Source organism: Pseudonaja textilis, chromosome 1, assembly GCF_049901715.1.
Source record: "Pseudonaja textilis isolate UNSWEBS1 chromosome 1, rPseTex1.2, whole genome shotgun sequence".
Lineage (NCBI taxonomy): Eukaryota > Metazoa > Chordata > Lepidosauria > Squamata > Elapidae > Pseudonaja > Pseudonaja textilis.
This window is the reverse complement of record NC_141990.1, coordinates 236,842,927-236,863,611: the sequence shown is the minus strand read 5'-3', so window position 1 is coordinate 236,863,611 and position 20,685 is coordinate 236,842,927. Positions and strand designations below refer to the sequence as shown.

General features: G+C 37.5%; 1 protein-coding gene across 9 annotated transcripts in view; it reads right to left on the bottom strand.

Moving 5' to 3' along the window:
- Positions 1–19,626, bottom strand: part of PTPN5 (protein tyrosine phosphatase non-receptor type 5) — a 68,197-nt gene extending 48,571 nt beyond the window's left edge. For 2 of the 9 annotated variants that reach the window (XM_087921008.1, XM_087921015.1), the window contains exons 1-3: positions 18,688–18,790; positions 3,309–3,389; positions 1,658–1,743 (exon numbers count right to left, since the gene is read on the bottom strand). In XM_087921008.1, coding sequence (XP_087777134.1) covers positions 1,658–1,743; positions 3,309–3,328 — 106 coding nt within the window. In that variant the 5' untranslated portion in view covers positions 3,329–3,389; positions 18,688–18,790. Of the gene's footprint in view, positions 1–1,657; positions 1,797–3,308; positions 3,396–17,585; positions 17,766–18,351; positions 18,589–18,618; positions 18,792–19,134 lie in introns of those variants that run through there. The other 7 variants (XM_087921009.1, XM_087921016.1, XM_087921011.1 and 4 more) reach the window with 7 other exon arrangements.
- Positions 19,627–20,685: the final 1,059 nt, after the last annotated feature.

Sequence of the window (20,685 nt, the reverse complement as noted above, 5' to 3'; positions counted from 1 at the left end):
TTTACAACTTCATTACTTAGTGACCAACATTCCCATCATAATCACCGTTGTACTCTGAGGACAAACAGTGGTCAACAATTAGATTAGATTTTAAAGGCAATTATTATCCTTACTGGCATAACAAAGATCCCCAGGTGACTGACTGACACAATACAAGACAAAATCTCATGCCAAAAGCACAGAAGGAAAACTCTGTGGAAGTGGTAATATTCTGAAGTCCCCTGGCTTCACATCTATATGAAGAAAAGCATCCCTGAACAACATTCCTGAAACCCCACTTATTGGACTTGCTAAAAACAGTTGTTAAAATTCATGTACAGTTGCTAATCCAGCATTGCATTTTAAGCAAGAGTGTTTTGTGAAATTTAATCTTAAAAGAGCAACTGAAGATTGCAGTATATGAATGAGTTGCAGTTATTTGTTGGACATACAGATTTTCTAGATATACACTGTCTAGAGAAGAAGAATTCTAGCTTCTGTTTGCATTTTGAAACTGTCCAGTTACTTATTTATTAAGAAATTTACATTATAGATCAAAAAGCCCAAACCCAATCTTACTTATGTTATATGCTGCTTAATTCTATCTCAAGAGCTGATCACAAACGAAGGTAACAATGTACAACACAAATCAATTTTTATTAAAGTATTTATCATGTTTTAAGAGAAACCAAAGTATTTGCAGTGTGACCAATCTAACAAAGTCAGACAATTTCTTTGATATTATTCTAAACATAAATGAAATCAGCCATTTGATAAACGATGTCCTAAACTCTGCTACAATCACTTCTATTTCTGTTCTTCTTACAATGATCACAGATTTCTTCCTATTTCATTTAGCAAATGCAATACAACCTCTTATTTGGGATCTTTGAGTTGATCAATTATTTAATCAAAGCTGCAATAACCCAACAAGGATCTTAGCTGAAGATGTTTCTCAAAATGCACAGATAATTGTTTTAAGAATTATTTGAATTGTTTTGTTTTAAGCCTTTCTCCTTTCATATGTATGTGTGTGTGCGCGCACGCATGTTTGTATAAAGTCCACACCGGTGAAAGACCCTACCCTTGTGGGATCTGCAGGAAGTGTTTCCGGGACTGCTCCCATCTCATTTGGCACCAAAGGGTCCACACAGGTGAGAAACCGTATGAGTGCTCCATTTGTGGGAAGAGCTTCCAGATCAATTGCATGTTTGTATAAATTAAAGAGATAAACATTTCAAAACTGATAAATTGCTGTCCACGGTGCTGATATTTTGTTCCACTACATAAAGCTCAAAGATAAAGCTCAAATAAAGAACCCATAAGCTCATGAACTAAGTTCTATATATACTGGCATATTTTGGACCCACTTTTAATAAATGTCTTGTCAGAACATTAAAGCAGAGAAAACATAAATGTTTTTAGTTTCTTATGAACATGTTGTTTAGTTAAAATCTTTCAAACTAGTTAGTTATTTTCCGAAAGCTTAATAATGCACATGAAATTTAGCTGAAGGTGAAGATTGGTAGGAGTGAGTATTCACAAAAGGTTGACAAAATAATGAGTCTTCTGAAATACCCATTCCTATTACATTAAGGATATTTATGAGTTATTCAGGGTCTTTCTTTAAGTAAAACAGAAATTGTGTTATTTTTCAGAACCATGACAGTCTACTTACCATCTGACAGGCAGCTCAAATTCTCAATCACATGATTAATTCCCCCAGTATTTCCTTTGGTCTTCTCCTGACAGAAACGGTATTCTCTAAAACAATACCTTGTATTTTAAAATGGTGGATTTCTTTTTAAAAAACACATCTTTGTAAAGAAAAAAATGAAGAATTTGTTCATTATTTATTGCAACATTTATTTAGTAGAAATAGTTATTCAAATAACTTCTGTTTTAAGATAAAGCAACAGCAGAAGGAGAGGAGAAATTCATCCCTTTTTGTGGAAGGCCTCAACTATAGTGAGAAATTATCTTTTAAAACAATATATCCAAATGTCCAATTACAAAAAAACCCCAGCTTATTTTGGAAAGGGAAAAGAAAAAAGAAAAGAAGAGAAAAGAATAAAAGAATAAAAAAGAAAAGAATTAAGGGAAGGTAGCAAATTATGAACCTGGGCTTTTAAATAGAACAATTAAAATCAACCTAATTTACATACATGCTAGATTTTACATGCTAGATTTTCATAAGACATGCACAAAGTATCTTGGTTTCTGTTTTGAGTATTTGAACCTAGCTTGTTTTTTTCTCTTCTCCAAAAGCAAACGTCTCACAGGCATCCTAAAATGAAACAATTTTCTTTGTTTATCCATTCAAGTGATATATATATAATTTCAGAAATTGGGACCCTAGTCTTCTAGGCTTAATCAACCTTTTCCACACAGTGCAGCTAGCCACTTCTAACCACACAAGAACTTAAGTTATAGATGCTTACAGCTTATTCAAATTAGCTCTATCAAAATACAAATATTTGAACACATTCTTTGAAAAGCTGAATTGTTGCATAAATACTACCCTAAATTCTTGAAAAGCCATTGATCAGTTTTGATAATACTGAGTTACAGTAGCTAATGATTAGATGAAAATGTATAGCAACTTTCTATATTTATATATGTGCCAAACCTGTGGATAAATAAGTTCTACTGAAAAACTGATGGAATTGATATAATATGACTTACAGGGAATAAATCTCTTTATAAATTTCATTTCCAGCAGCGAGCTTCCAAATGTAATAATTATTTCCTTTTTAAAAAAATTACAGAATGTTACTGTAGGCCTTGCTATACTAAGTTTCAATTATTTCAATATATAATCTAAAAGTCAAATATTTAACACTGTAATATCCAATTTAGAAAAAATGTTTGTCTTTAGACATTTATGAAGAATGAGGGCTAGAATTTCATGTTCTAAAATAGAGTTAATATTGAGAAACATATCCAATTCTGTTACAGTAACGGGAAAGAAAAGCATGAGTCATTAGTCCAACACCTTGGCAGTTTTTGCCTGTGTGGGAAATTCAACCATTCAATTTCAGATTTCTAGTCTTTAAATAATGCAATCCAATGTGCAAAGATTTTGAACATCTATTTAGCACAAGTGACTGTTTCTATAACATAGCAAGCAAGACTATTCTATTATTAAAATATGTTTGCAATAATGATTTCAAAATGTTGGAGGGGATTATTTGACCCAATAATTAATAATAAAATCAAAGCAAATATCTTTGACTTGGCCCCATGTTACATCAGATCAGCCTTCTATTGCATATATTTAAATAATTTGCTTCTTTCACACAAATGTATAGCAAATACTATCAACTTACTTAGCAGTCAGTAATTCCATGCCATTCTAAGAACCACAGTTCTAGGACTTCCACAGCTGAATCAGTAATTATCGACTTCTCCTAAAGCATGAAAAGGAGAAAAAAAAGAAAGTATTCTTCAGGGGATATAAATGGGAACTGAATTAAACACAGCCTTATACTTAACTAAATTAATGCTTCTGTGCAATAACGAAGGAGGAATTTGAAAACAAAAGGGAATAAAGTAAAATAATAGTGCATGTGCAAAATCGAGAGATTACTTCTAGAAGAATCAAAAGATTGCAACCCAGCAATCTCCTAATTGTTAGCATTATGTATACCATCAGATATATTTGAACCAATGTTTCCATCATGAAGCTCTAATTGTGCATTGATTACAGAACTAAGTTTCTTGAAAATTGATCTCAATGGATAGTCGAGGTTGGCAACATTTTCTAGTTGAAAGTTGAATTTCCTTGAGAAGAATATGCAGATGGGCATGTGTCAAAGATGAGTAGAATTAAAGCAAATTGTGGGTGGAAGAAGAGTCTTCTAGCATCCTTTTGTCCCCTTTCCCCAACATTTTATTTAGTTAGTTAGTTAGTCAAGCATGTATGAGAAAGCAAGTATAGATATGAACATAACATATAAACATATAAGTATAAACAGGTATAAGTATACACATAATAAATGAGTACGAATAAATAGGAACAGTAGGATAGGAACGGTAGGCACGCTGGTATGCTTATGCACGTGGCCTTACAGATCTCTTAGGAATCGAGTGAGGTCCACAGTTGACAGTTTAAGGTTAAAGTTTTGGGGATTTGAGGATGTAACAATAGAGTCAGGTAGTGAATTCCAGGCATTGACCATTCTGTTGCTGAAGTTGTATTTTCTGCAATCAAGTTTGAAGCGGTTTATTTTGAGTTTGTATCTATTGTTTGCCCCTGTATTACTGTGATTGAAGCTGAAGTAGTCATTGACAGGTAGGACCTTGTAGCAGTCTGTTCCTTTCCATATCACCCTCCTCAGGATGAGCACACCAAGACAGAAACTACTGAATGTGCTATTTGTACTAATTATACAAAGTTTCTGAAGTTAGGCTAAAGGCAAAATTATATTAGACTTAAGTTATATGTGGCCCACAGACCACAGGCTGCCTTTTCTTCTTATGCACTAGCCACAGCCTTAAAGCAACCAGTGTGCACTTGCCTATTCTTTTACAACAGTGATTTCCTCAGCTGAACCAACAGGTCCTGTTTAAACACAAATGTCATCTTCGTGCAATTCACACACTGTCCTTCATGCAGTTCCAAATAAATATGAATTTAAAATATATATATAAAGACCTTTAATTCTACAGAGGAACAACTAGCATTTCCAAGGCGCACATGTGACAAGAAGTCACAAAATTAGATGTTTTTTTAAAAAATGTGAGTCATACAATAACTATGATGGATTTTGCATTATAGGATTTTGCTAATACTACACCTAAATAAAGAAAAACATTTTATAGAAAAATGGTTTTGCAATAAATCCAGTAGTAATGCTTTTCTTCACAACTCTTCAACAAAATAGCAACAATTGGGGTGGGGTGAGGAATTAAGGAGGCAGATTGTGCCAAATTCATTTAAGGATCTATAATCATTAAATTAGACTTGTTAAGATACAGTATGTATGAATCAGCTGAAAACAGGAAGTTATTTACTATGTCCTCCCATTTACCCTGCTTTTAATATAAATGACAATAAAGTGCTTCAAAAACCGATTTATCAAAATAAAATAGATATCAGATCCAGCCAGCTTTGTTGTTTTCAAAGAAATCATCTGAACTAAATTTCTAACCAAAGTTGAGTCAATTGCAATTATCATTTTACACACTGACCTGCAATTATAGTCAACTAGATCATTTTTTACATCATACCTTCATATATCTTCTTTTAAAAAAAATTTAGTCTACATGTAGACTTCTAGAATTATTTGGATGACCATTATTAGAAGTAAATTGAAAAGCCACCAAACCTGGTTAATACCTGGATGCAATAATATTAGGGCAATTGGCTAGACAAGGAACTTGGAAAAAAAAAATCCCAAATAAGTCAGAGTCATATTGTTGCCAAAAAGTCACCAGGGCTGAACTTGACTGAAGAGACTTTGTGATGAGAACTTATGTAGTATTTGGTGGATCTTTGATATTGTTTCCTACAAAGAAAGACCACAACAGATTGCTTTACCTAAATAAATTTGGAATCATCATAGGAAAATTTTCTCTCATTCTGACCAAAATTAAAAAATCCTGTTTTGGCAAAGAAAAAATAATAAAAATCTTGCCTGCACCCAGCTACCTTTTCTCATCAATGTAAGTTGTCATGGCTAAGGAAATTCTGATTATCTGATTTGGGAAGACAGATGCTTTGTAAACAGGGGTCTTTGTGGTTAAACATGGTGTGTGTATGTATATGTGTGTATTATATATATATATATATATATATATATATATATATATATATATATATATATATATATATATTCATTCATTCATTCATTCATTCATTCATTCATTCATGCAGGAGATGGGGAGGTAATATATTTAGTTAACTGAGTTCTAATCAACCTGTATGACTTCAATCACCTAGAAAACAGACTTAATTCAAAAGATATGATTCATACATCGAGATGGTTTGCTATTTAATAGAAATGTTTTTATCAGGATAAGTCGTGACTGTTCAATGCACAGGGCCAATTAGACAAGCAAGGCTGAGTAGTCTCAGTGCATGGTTGACATAATGAAGCCAGGAGGAAAGATTTAGAGTCATGAGGCATTGGATATCCTGTGGGATAAGCCAGGTCTTTACAAAAAAATGGGTGGCACCTGAAACAAGATGTACCAAACTGCAGGCACATAATGTGAGAAGAGTGGCATGGCAGCTTTTAAATTGATTTGGGGGGAGGAGAAAGATGACAGAATGCAAGGAATCTTAGAGAAGGATGACTCTTTTTGTAACTGTTCAAAGAAAAAATATGCAATTCTAGGAAATGAGCATCAAGAAAGCCACAAAGACAAGGACATTTCCCAGGAAATTTAAAGATATTCTCTATATATGAAAATATTAGAAGCTTCCAGGTCAAATGAGACCATTGGAATGCTTTTTATTAGACACAGCAAGCATTATAATCCACAGAACAAATGAAAGCTGGCCAAAGAATCAAGGAGAGACACCACACTGAATTAAAATATTTAGTAGCACCTAAAATCTTGCCTGAAATCTAAAAGTTAACTACACTGGTTAAGAACACTGATTAAAATATTATAACCTTCCACATACATGTACAGACTTGTTCAAAATCTCCAACATGATCACATTTGATTTCAGAAGAAATTTCTAAAAATGAAAATATTGGAAGAAATGATAATGTAAAATGGGTATGTGATACCGAAGTTCTTGATTTTAGTAGAAAATAAAGCTGAAAATGGTACACCTTAGTTGGGCTTTTTTTTAGACTGGACAGTAATAAACTGGAAGCAGCAGTAAGTAAAATTTTATGACAAGAGAATCTAAAATTAAGTTAATCAGGTTTCCAAAAACAGAGAAACACTAAAAGCAGAATTACACATAATTCCAATGAGGAAAAATAGAGCCCAGCAAAAGCTAATGTGATTGCAGTATGGTAAAGGTTTAAAGAACCTCTTGACAGGAAAAAAAAAAAAACTACCTATAAGGAGTCAGAGAAATGTTACCAGAAGGGTACATAAAAGTATTATGGAACTAAAAGTATCATGGAAGTATTATGGTACAAACAATACCAGGGGAAAAAATTATGGAGAGAAAACTGGGTTTTAGAAGAAAAGACCAAAAGGGAAATGCTAGTAAATCCGCATATATCTGTTCTCTCTCATTCTAGAAGGAACAATAGATTTCAGTTTTAGAAAGGCAGATTCTGTTCAGATGTTAAAATATTTTTTAAAAAAACAATACTGTTAAGCCACAACTGAGGGAACTTCTAAAAGAAGATAGATGAGATAATCTCATCAAGTCCTCTGGATTAGTTTGGGCCAGAATCAGTCCTCACTAGTCTCTGCCAAGGATTCTGAAACACATTCAATAGTACAACTGCCCAGTCTGCCACAACAGTAGTGAAGTCCAACTGAATATCAAAAGGCAGGGAAATGCTGAATATGGAAGAGCATAAAATGTGCTGCATCCGAGAATAGCAAAATGCACTCAGCAGGTTTGCAGCCACATTAGGCTTAAAGAGGCCAAGTTACATTGGAGAATAATAGCTAGAGCTACAGCTTCAGTATAATGTTCTTTGGGAGCAATTAATGGCTGGAAGGAAATTTATGGGGCGTGCTGTCCTGCACACCTCCTAACTATACCGGTTCTTTATTGCCTAGTTTCGACTGCTTTCTTGCTTTTGACTTCGGAATTAATTTATTGACTATGGGTCTGTGTCTCCCTTTGACCGTGAGCAAGTATTTTGCAATTTGATTCCATACTGTTCATTGTTGTTCTAGTTCTTCTACTTATTTGGAAGACAATATACAGCTTGAAAACCCTTACACTGATTTCACAGAGAGCCCTTGTTTAGTGACCACAACTGGGACTGTAACTTGATTGATAAGCAGTCACTGAGTAGAGTCCTAACAGTGCTCATGATCTTCAGTTTTCCCTTTGCTTTACTGACCTGCAAATCACAAATGCAAGGATTGTGTGCATAGTCACTTTTTCAACACTCTTGTAACTATTAACAATTACTAAACAAGGCAGACAGTGAATGAGGATTACCTTATTTTTAAATCTGCTCATTTAATTATTTCATTGTTTGCCTATGTCAATATACAATCTATATACATGTTTGCCTATATACAGTTGAATAATAATCATTCAACTATAAATCAGAAAATAAACTATTTGTGTTCTCATGCTACACTACAGGACAGAAGAAATCACATTTTCAAATCTCATCGAGATTAGGCCACCACTGGATTGATTATACCTGACAATAGTTACACTTGTTTATATAAGCAGTTTGAAAAAGAGACAACAGGATATAGTCCTCAACTTACTACAATTGAGCCCACAATTTCTGCTGCTAAGCAAGATAATTTGTTAAGTGAGTTTTGCCCCATTTTACAACCTTTCTTGCCACAGTTGTTAAGTGATTCACCGCAGTTGTTAAGTTAGTACCATGGTTGTTAAATGAATCTGGCTTCTCCACTTTGCTTCTCAGGTTACAAAAGGTATGATCACATGATCCCAGGACACTGCAACTGTCATAAATATGATTCAGTTGCTAAGCGTTTGAATTTTGATCATGTGACCATGGGGATACTGCAATGGTCGTAGCTGTGAAAAGCGATTGTGTTTTTTTTCAGTGCTGGTGTAATTTCAATTGCAACTTGAGGACTACCTGTACATTTTCGGACTCTGCGTAAGGAATTTATAATGAACAAGATGTGGTAAATATTGGAATGTTTGTATTTCAGGTTTCATGAGCAGAACTTCAGTAAGTTCACAAGATCAGGAAAAAATCTTTGTTATTTGTCTGCTTTCAAAAGATGAAAGGCAATTACAAACTCAACATTAAGCTACTTTTTCCCTTTATAGAGAAAAAGTGAAAAAAGAAAAATCTTAACTTGTTGAATTTTTGCCAGCCAGACAAGCCATTAGAGTTTCCTGGATGCAAACTGCCATACAGATAGTAATTCTGAACTTTCTTCTGACTGACATATTTGGCCTAATTTAGATACCTGCGAGAGATTCAGATAATTCTAATTTCTTAGAGAGAAATCTTGATTTTTTCAGACAATAAATGATATAATGTTTTACATATCAGCTAGACATTTTCTAGGGCGAAATTGGCTCATCTAGGAAGCACCTAGAATTTCTGCAAATAGATTACTTTCTGCCTGTTGTGTCTATAAATGTTAACTGTAATTTGGAAGAGTTGAAACCACTCGTTCTTGCAACATTAGGTAATTACTGTCATAATTTTCAAAAAGGGTTGATATTAATAAGAGTAATTCCAGTAAGTGATGAGTCCTGGAGTATCTCTGAATGGTCAACCTGAACTTTAGTACAAGATCACAAATCTAGGCTGAATCCCCTTTGTGCAGACTGACAAATAACCTGTTAACAATGCCTCTGTCTTGTCTGAACTCCAAATTCTTTTGTTTGCCTTCATCCAGTTTATTGTCGCATACCCATAGAATCAAAGCTGTTAGAGGCTATTTAAGTTCTAGTTCAATCCGTTGCTCAGTGTGAGAACTCCAATTAATGTACTATCAAATATGACCATGAAGCCATTTTTTTTAACTTACCCAAGGACACTCTAGTTATTAAGTTACATTGTCAAATTGTTCATATTGTTAATACTTCATTTAAAAAAGGATGTCTGTAAATTAGTAGTGTGTGAATAAAATATTTTCTAATATACTAATCCTTTTCAAAAGGAACACTGATGTCAAATTCAGCAGATAAACTGCAGAGGGTTATACAATGAAAAGAGATATTGTTAAGTAATGACAACTTCTAATTCCATATGCTAACTCTCTTTAATATATTAACTTATTGGTCTTTTTCACGTGTATTAGAATTAATTAAATTTAGGATTATTAGAATAGGGTTGTGAAAATCAGGGTGACCACTAACTGGCAAGGAAGAGAAAATTTGCTGCCATCTAGTGGTTTTCCAATTTTTCACACAGGATCTGGTAATCCTAAAGTAATTAAATTGGCTCCAAAAACATTATTGGAGTGTGTCTATATGTTGCAAAACAAACCAAAATACATGGAAGGGAATTCATGGAAAGAAAGATAAATCAGTGAATAGAGAAAAGGCCTAATAATTAATTAAATGACTAAATAGTCAATAAAATAAGTTCATCACTAGCTCAATTCAGGTAGCTAAGACTATATAGAAAGTACTGTCACACAAACACAAAGGTTGGGACACAAAGCAATTTAAAGAACTTTTTCTGCCATCAACATTTTTTAGGGATATTAAATCTGGCTAATGTCCAAAAAATATAAGGAGACAATAGTGTGTCTATATGCCCAATATGAAATATTAGCTGCTTAATCTTTGAGGAATATACACCTCACAACACCAAACTGTTACTGGGTTGATTCAAGACCAGTTAGGCTGTATAAAAAATAATTGACTTACTCTATGCAGTACAGTAATTCAGCACCTGAATTCTAAGAATATGTCCCTCCACCCCAGAAAATACTGTTTGGCCAGTCAGTGGCACTTAGCGTTCCCATGAAAATAAACAAAGGATCTATAGCCTCTCTACCACTGACTTAAAAAAAGGGATAGTTTGCAACAAATACTATATCATATGTTATTTGGAGACTAGAGCTAAGCAGGGTAACAGATGTATTTGCAAATATGGTAAGCTTTCTGAGGTTAAGTAAATGTAATAAAAGCATTTATTTTTTTAAAAAAAGAATCAGTACTTCTAATTCAAACAATGCATGTTCTCCACTGTTTAGAACTCCAGGGAATATAAAGTACTTATTTTACATCGATGAATCAAGATTTCCTATTGCCTAGGATCTCCCTTGTGTTAAGAAGAATGATTGCTCATGCTTGTACCCTTTATGCAAAATCTGTAGAGGTTACAAGAAGTCAACAGGAACTTTAAAAGGCTAAGTATATGTTTTTAACAATTCAGCTTCAAGTCTATCAAGCAAAATTCTGATTCTACTGCAGATATTTACTCTGTTATATTTGCTATCAATTCATCTTTCAGCAACTTCCTCCCTTGGCCTTGCTTTTCTTCTCCCTATATGCAGATTTGCCTACTGAATGGAAACACCATTTGGTGGTGGCATAGTGCGAAAGTACTGATGTGCAAATGTACTAGTCTGCCAATGTCTGACAGAAGCCCAACTTTTCCTGAGTGACACTGTAAACATATTGATTAGAAAACATGATAAACTTACTATATTCATGGCTACCAAAGAACCAACATGCAAAAAGTGAAATTGTCTCACTGAATTATAAACTTGTGATTCAAGTTTGGGAAATATTTATAACTTACAGTACTGCACATCAAAATCAAGCTTCACCAGTACCTTGGGAATACATGAAACTGTTTAGGATGCTTCCTTTTGACAACATCTAGTAAGGTAGATGCCACACAAAATCACTTGAAACATAACCTCTGGAACATTCATTCTTATGTTAAAGATAAGGGCGTTTTCATGAACTTTTGCTAAGAGATATCTGTTTAATTATATTCTTACTTATTAAAATACTAATGTAATGAGATGAAAAAAAATTCCAACTTCTCCAAGCACCTTTGTAAGATTGATTGATCATTTGTGGGATTCTCTAAGCATCTTTGTAGGATTTACAATTCCCAAATTATAAACTTGCCATTATTAAATGTTATACAACATATTATCAGTACTATCACAGCAGGTAGCAGCACCTCATTAAGTGATCTTTAGAAGGTAAATCAGAATCAATACTACTTAGGTTGGAGTCCACCAAAAACCACTGATTTTTTTTTTTAAATCCCAGAAGGCTGCAACTTCCACATTGCTGCCAAGAAAACCGTATAATACCCACCTTCTTAACCTTACATATATTGGCCTTTGATATAAAATTTAGTCTTAATATCTTTTCCATTCTCTGCATTAGATTCTGAAGCTTTTGAACTTAAAAGACGCTTGCTAGGATCCATTAAATATCTTCCAGAGTGCTAATACACAAAATGGTTTGTCTGAATTTAGGCCCATGATGTGTGAACCCCACCACTGTGGTTTTGGATTACAAGCGAAACAGACATAGAATAAAGCAGCTTGTCCAATAAGTTATAATGCATATAAACAAATAAATAAAATATTCCAATGCCACTGCATATTTGAGAAGCACACCTATGAATGGTTAAATCACATATCTGAAAAGTAAATGTGATGAATGCATCTGTCTTCTAAATAATTCAGAACAGGAATTGATTTTGCTTTTTTTAATAAAAAGGGGGGGGGAAGATAAATTTGGATTTACTGATGTATGGAATAGCATTTGGATATTCAAAGTAAGTATCATTTCAAACTAAGTCCTGGTAAATGGCAGTAGCAAGACAAGGTACAATCCAGAGGACTCAAGAGCACTCTATCAAAATAATAAAGGCCTGATTCATTTTGCGAAGTGAACTAGAAAAGCAAAGAAAGGTTACTTAATATAACATGCTTTACTGGGTCATGGATAAAGCCGCCATATCATGATACAGTGACCCAGAAACCTAACTCAAAGGAGGTTAGCAGTTTGACCTAAAACCACACCAGAGTTGTTTGGAGAGAATGCAACCCACTGCTATGATGGAACTATTCCCTTCTCAGAAAGCAATGAAATCTTAAGAGTTAAGCTAAGGATTGCTATCTATATTTTATTTCCATTCCCGAAGGCCACACAGGAGAGGGGTGGGAAAGGAGCAGAAAGACTTGGGAGGCATATTGGGATCCCAGGCTACTTCAAGTGACACAAACTCCAATCAGGACACTACAACATTAAACTTAACAACTGTCAATAAGAAAGACAAAAAAAAAAAGTCTGGATAATAGATATGGCAGTACCTGGAAACAGCAGAGAAGATAAATAAAAACAGAATGACTCTGGCAAAAGAAAGCAAAGGTAGTACCAACAGTAATAAGTGCCTTGGGTACAATGCCAAAACATAACTGGGGCACTACTGAAGATCATCAGCATTGACAAATTCAGTATCAGTCAATTGCAAAAGGGAGCCTTACCCAGAACAGCTTACATCCTGTGATGATACAGCTAACACCATCAAGCATCAACGTCTGCCTATCCCAGGCACTTGAAAGGACTCAATCAGTGGATAAAAATGCCAAATCCAGTCTGAACTTCGTGCAATGAACCATTAAAAAAAACCCTGGGGGGCACTAGAAAGTGATAACCACCAAAGCATCCTTTGCAGCAGTTGCTAAGACAGGGAAAACTGCTCCCTCCTCCCTCCAGTGGATCACCAGAACTTAGTGACCAACAGACAATTAAACTGGAGAACAAAAACTGGCGATTAATTATTTCGTGCAAATACAGCCAATGTATTACTATATTCAGAGACTGAATAAAGCTCTAATGTGATTTGCTTGGCTTTGGCTTATCTTCTGGTTTGAATCTAGTCATACTTTATGGGTAAAGCCATCTAAAAATTAATCAAATCATGTTTTGGTCAACACAGCCATTCTTGGATTAATTTCAATGGAAAGCCAGTTTGGTGTAGTGACTAACAAATCAGGCTAGAAACCATAAAACCATGAGTTCTAATCCCACCTTCGGCATGAAATCAACTGGGTGACCAAGGACTAGTCACTTTCTCTCAGCTCGAGAAAGGAGGCAAACTACTTCTGAAAAACCTTGCCAACGAAACTGCAGGGACTTATCTAAGCAGTCTCTGAGAACTGTACGACTGAACAAAAGAAAAAAAAATAGTAATGGACTGAAATGGGAGAAAATAAATCAGAGTGAAAAAAAACGGTTTCACATTATGCTGAAATCCTAATTGCAAGAAAATAAGCTTGGATCACTTTATATTAGCAATTCCAAATCTTGATGATTTGAAGCTTGAAGCTTGTGATATTATGTGATATAACTTTTGATCTCACAGAGGATCAAATGGATCTATTCCAGTGATAGCTAACCTTTTTGTCATTGTGTGCCAAAAGTGTGCCTGTGCATGCACCTATAATGCAATGCATGTGCAACCTCCTGCACTCCCCATCCTCCTGTGCATGGATCTCCCACATGTGCCCTGTCCCCCCACACATGCGTAGCAGATACCCGAAAACCAGCTGGCTGGCGGAAGGCACGCATGCGTGCGTAGTGGAACTGAGCTGGGGCGACAGCTCGTGTACCCAGAGAGATTTCTTTGCGTGCCACTTCCGGCACACATGCCATAGGTTCACCATCACGGATCTATTCTAACTACTCTCTTAATTCTGCAGTAGCCATACTGAAAATGCAAGCTTTTACATTGCGTTATCCAAGTACTGTTATAGTCTTCACTCCCAAAATTTCACCATGGACATTTGCAATGATTCATGCAATGTAAGCAGGAAAGTAAGAATCATAGGAATCTGCTTTATTCATCATCTGGTCCAACACAGATAAGTCCTTGATTTAGAACCACAATTAAAACCACCAGTTTTTATGACCTTTTTCGCCAATCTGGTTTCCTCCATTGACTATAGTCAAAGGCTGGCTGGGAAGATTGCTAATGATGATCGTGTTACCCCTGGATGCTGCAACTGTTGTAAATTCATGCCTGTTGCCAAGTGCCCAAATTCTGATCATGTGACCATGGGAATGCACGGATGTTTGTAAATGCAAGGACCAGTTTTTCATTGCTGCTGTAACTTTGATCATTCACTAAATAAATAGTTGTAAATCAAGAACTACCCTGTATTACATAACATATACCTTCATAACAGCTATTCGGGGTTTCATATTGTCTAGCCATACCTAGAGTCTAGACAGATCCAAGATTTTGTGCATGTGAATCATGCTGTTGTTTTTACCATAGAGTTACTGTATACCGTTTCCTCCTCCCAGCCTTTTGTTAAACATTCTTCAACAAGCTACAATTCCAAATCCCAAAGGTCCAAGAATGTCTTCCATAAAGCAAGGTTTCTACCATATTTCTAAACATCCTGACGGAAATTATTTAATGGATATGGAGTTGCTCCATTCTGATGATGTATGACGTCTTCCTTTGCCTGTGATCTTGAAGAAAGAAAGTCTCCTTAATTTAGTACTACGCCTGAAAATGTTCAGCAACAGTACTGAAAAGTTGCTATAGTACTGGAAGTACTCAGAAAATTCTTAATTTAAATGAAGATTTTATTTGCTATTCCAATTCAATCCAATTTAATCCAGCCACTATCATATACATGAGATTGGTTTTATTTTAAATACCTGTAATTAATCTTTTTTGTTAAAAACCCATTTAAGGCATCTTCCAATTTACACATATATAACATATTATCTTTCAAATACCTTGAAATCAAACCAGCAATATATAAAAATCTTGCCTAGTGATCACATTATTCATACATAAATACCACACGCACACACACACACACACACATAATTATTGAAAGTACACACAAAGGGCTAGTGATTAGAATACAAATGCATTGTTGTTTTTTTACTTTATATCATAATGCCTTTATGCACTCCATTAAACTGACTCTCCTATGGGATATATGAGGCAACATTCCTGTTATTTCCAAAAACATTTTAGACACCAAAGTCAAAAAGATTTCAGTGTGTAAGCCAGTGCCAACCTCAAACATCATAGATCTTCATATACCAAACGAGTTATGTAGAGTCTACTTGATTTTCCCAAGCAACGCAAAAACAATAACACTGCCAGAGATCAACTCTGCATCTGGTGATATTATTATTAATACGATAAAGCCAAGAATGAGTTATAAGAGATTGGATGTTTCCAACAACTTCCACTGGATAATACTTAAGACTTACCTTGAAAACCAAGAAGTAAACTGTATTATGGCTGACAGCTTGAATTGATTGTGGCAGGAAATAATTGTGATAAACAGAATAAATATAAAGGAATATTGCAAAGAAGTAATTTCTCTAAAAATAGTTTTCAAAAGATCTGTTTATTATAAAGAGTAACTGTCTCACAAAAACCTATGCTCTGGAAATCATTAATGGATGAATGTAGCCTTACCATAACACAGCCAAGGAAATTGTTCTGTTTAAATTGGATTTAAAAAGAATGACCTAATTTTAGTCTATCACAAGAACATATGTGGTTTCTGTACAAAACAAAAAGCTACCAGACTTTCATGCTCCATCAAGTACTATGTCCAGATTGCAGTTCTTAATGGAAAAACATAATGAATGAGGTCTAAACATCTTAATTACCAGAAACAATTCCACATTTATTTTTAACATCAGTAATCAGCAATAAGTCTAGTTTAGTCAGCTATGTCCTTTCCTTCCACCCATTTGGATTGTGTTCTTCAAAATAAAGGAATGTCTGGAGTAAAGGGCTACATTCAGCAAAGTCAAACAAATAAAAGTCTCAGCATTATTCTCCTCTAAGCTTTTCACCAAAATTAGATTATTATTTTCAACTGGTCTCTGGTAGATCCAAATTGATGTTATACATATAAGGCACTATTCACCCAGATGCCTATCTATGTCCATCTACAGTAGATGCATGTAAAGTGCTGGGATATACTATTTGTAAGATTGCTCAATACAAAGTATTGAAACAAGCACCCAATGATTTTTCTATCTGAAAATTTTTACTTGCCTCAATATTAAACCGCTGACTTAATTCCAGTTTTAAATCCCTTCATTTTTCAGAATAAGTGCTATCTTTGGGAAAAGGCACCCTTATTAAAGGTTTTTATAAAAACTGAATAAAAGACTATATAAAAAGGTTTGCCTTGTTTCCCGAGAAACAAGACACCCTCAAGTCAAGCCCAACTACTGGTGATTGCATCCATTTTAGTTATGCTATTTTAAATCCTAATTTGCCTCCTGTGATAAGAACAGTAAAACAAGCACTTATATATTCCAAAATGCTGATGTTTAGTAACAAGGTAAAATTCTTCTGAAGTTCCTTATGCATCCAAGAAATCAACAGGAACTCTGAATCAAGATGTACTCATCCAATAAAAACTATAAATAAATAATGCAAAAGAATAAATAATCTATCTTAGGGGGGAAAGAAACCCACAGGTTTTTGGACAGCTATAGCTAACTCCAAAAGCCAGATCAGCTGTAAATCTTCAAATATTTTAATTAAAAATATTATTCATGGAGGAAAAAGGAAGTAAATACATGATGCTATTGTTTCCCGAATACAACACAGAATGAAACACGTTTTGTCAGAAATAAAATTATATGGAGGGAGAGAGGGAGGAAGGGAAAGAAAAAGAGAAAAAGAGGCAGAGTGAAAAGAGAGAAACAGAGAAAGAGAGCAAAAGACAGAAACAGGAAAAGAAAGCAAGAGACAGAAAAAGCAAGAGAGAGAGAGAAAGCAATAGAAAGGAAGGGATAGAAAGAGGGGGAAGATGGATTGATTGATGGATGGATGTATTTGTAGACCAACCAAATAAAATTTTTAAAAAAGTAAATGCAAGCAAGGACTACTCAGGTAGCTAGAGTCAATCGTGCTGGCTGGAAAGCAAGTTCCTTAAGAACAAAAATCTCATGCGGTTCTCAGCACAGCCATTTAGACTTATGATGGGGTGTGACTGTCTCGTCCTCAGCTCGGACTTACTCCGCGTTATCCCAGAAGAGCACCATTGAAAAAGAAAAAGAAAAACCCGCTGCTGGCTGTCGTTAATATTCTCCCGCCGTCAGGAAGGGAAGATCGAATTAAACTACTCAACGCAGGAGCAGCGAGATCCCTCTGCTCTCTTCCATTCAAATAAATACGGCTGGCAGCTTTCGCTCTATTTACACCCCCTCTCTGAGTTTTCTGTTCCTAACAGGCACACGGGACAGCATGTTTTTTCCCCTTCAAAGCGAAGGGTCACATCGAGGACCGCCTCCCGGTCTTCAGGAAGGCCAAAAAAAAAAAAAAAAGGACGGGATCGTTAAGTACAGAATCCGCGAGTTTTCCTCCCGCGGGTGCTTAAAGAGCAAATAGAAAGGAAGACAAACGGGGGCACCGGCTCCGCAGGGATGGCTCCCGGCGGCCTCTCATCGATTTCCATTTAATATCGCCGGTGCCTCGAGCTCCAGCTGCGCAGAGGCAGACGCGCGTGCGTGCTTGCCATTCCCACCTACCCACCGCCGTCCGCGCGCGGCGACCACCCGCCCCCACCACCAACGAGGGAGAAGACTGCGTTTTTGATTCAGCCCGCCCCCCCCCGTTGCTAAATTTCGCCGCCGCCTCCTTGGCCGGCAGCCGGTCGTGGGACCTCTATCTCCTCAAGTGCCAGCCTCGATGTTACACGCTGAAAGTGGGGGGAGGGAAACACACACACACACACACACACACACACACACCGAACCAGCAGCAGCCTTAGTAGAAGTAGTACCGGTAGCAGCAGCAGCAACGACGGCGGTTTCAGTGGCAGGACTCACCCCGCCCCCGGCCATCAGCTGCCCCGCGCTAAAGAAGCGGGCTACACCAGCCGAGCGTGCAAAAACAAGGCGTCTCGGACTGCCGGCAGTTCTCCTTCCTCGTCTCCCCCGTCCTCCTTCAGGGGCTTCCCACCCACCGCTCTGCTTGCTCTGTGTGCGGAGTCTGCCCGGCTGCCTCTTTCCTATGCTACCTACCCCCTCAGCCCTCCACCACCACACACCTGCTCAATCCCCCACCCCGCCTCAGGTCATGAAAGAGACGAGCGCAGGAAAAGGGGGGTGGGACTCACGCTGCGGAAGACGCCACCCGCGAAGGCAGAAAAGGCCTGGGAAGAATGGGAAGAGCTTTTGCGCGCGCTCTCTTCTGAGCCCTACCGCCCGCAAATCCCCCCCTCCTCGCCTCTTCTCCTTCCTCCCGGCCCTGCCAGTCTAGTCTGCAAATCTCCCCCACCCACCTTCCACTCCATGCTGCAAAGCTCGACAGCCCCCAAACGCTGCAGAGCTCCACCCCGCGGCATATTGCAAAGCTCTCTTTCTCTCCCCCCAGTCGCCCCGCCACCCCGAACGGCACCGCTCGCCACGCTTCGCACGGCAACCAGCGGAAAACGAGGCAAATGCAGTTTTCCTCCTCCTTCAGGTTAGGGGGGGAACCTTCCACTCGGGTGGTTCGCGCCCTGTGGAAACTCCTCCGCTCGCTGCCTGCGCGAGCGAATGCCGAGCTATTACATCTGACTCACCTCACGGAGGGCTATTCTGCCGGGTTTCTGCGAGTCTGTCGGTAGTTATTCAGCGATAAAATGCACTCTGCCCATGGACAGAGGGGCTGTTTTTATTCATTCGGAGAATTTCCTATCCTGTCACGGGTCCGCGTTTGTCTCTCTGAAAACTAAACGTCCAGTTGCTCCGCTCGAATATTCGTTTGCCAAAACCTCCCCATGGATAAAATGTTCTCTCTCCTTTCCATTAAGCCCCGCAGAAGCCCACTCCAATAATGCTGTTACTAATAACTCAGTTCTATGGAGTGGAACTATCGCCCACCTCGTGGCAGCCTATTGCAATGCCGTTATCTCTGCTCTCTTTAAGTGCCTTACTGACTGCAAGGTGATCTGCAATACAAAATCCCTCTCCTCTTAAAAAAAAAAAAAAAAAAAGCAGCATCCCACACTGGTTAGCCTTGATGACCCTCCTCGGCTATACTATTTTTTTCCGGCATGCAGCTACTCCCATTCCTAAAGTGTAGAAACCCTGGGGTAAGAGAATAAGCGTGCACAGCAGATGTCCAAAAAGGCTCTTGGGGTCCTTCTCCCTTCCCATTTCTCTTTATGGCGGGTGATGTGACGTGTGGGGGCGGGCAGGTCACTGGAGCAAGTTTGGAAAGTATTCCTTCCCCATTTTTAGGCAGGTGCCCCAGGGAAGGGCTCCAAGGCCGGCTTGGTGGCTGGCAGTGGCAGCAACAACAGCCGCCCACACTCCCCATTAAAAGTACTCTTCCCCCGTATCTCTGTCTCTTTTCAGCTCAGTGGTTGACTGACAGAAAGCCTTTCAAAGGCCGCCCACGCACACTCTTGCACAGAGACATACACAGACATGTTTCTCTGAAAGGCAAGGGAGATTATTGGTGGGGAGAGGGAGGGGGGGTTGAAACCTGAATGAAATATTCAAGCAGCAGAAGTGCCCAGCAGCAAGGAAGAGTTTTGGGATTGCTGGGGCAGGGGAAGAGGCCCACTGGCCGTCCAGAGACCAGTAGGGCTCTCCTTTTATCCCTGGAGAAAACAACGGCTTCAGATGCTTTTTTGTTGTTGTTGTTCTGGGAAGAAACATGCATTGTATTGTTGAGCTAATCTAGCTGTGTTGCTGCACTCAAGGACTGCAAAGCAAGAATGCCTGCAGAAAAGGTCAGGAGTGCTTCCTCTACATACAATTACTGGGGGAATTATGCAAACATGCTTGTTGTAAAGCTACAAAACTCAGATTGCCAACAACCAAACTGGTTAAGGACTATGTCAGCTTCTTTCCCCGTCACTTAAAAGTTTTTTTTCCAGTAGCACATCAAAAACCTTCCTGCGAGCATAGCAGAGTAATGTATGAATATATTGGAAAAATTATCCTTCTGGGTTCAGTTCCAAGTGGGGAAAAAGACAATGGAAACATGGAGGCTGTTTGGAAGGTTTAATGGTGGACAGGACTACATGGCCTGGAGCTCCAGAGTGAAAAGGAAGGATGGTCACATACTTCAAGGTGAAGGAAGAGATCAAGAAGGGCTGGCCAAGATGCTGGGAGACCCTTAT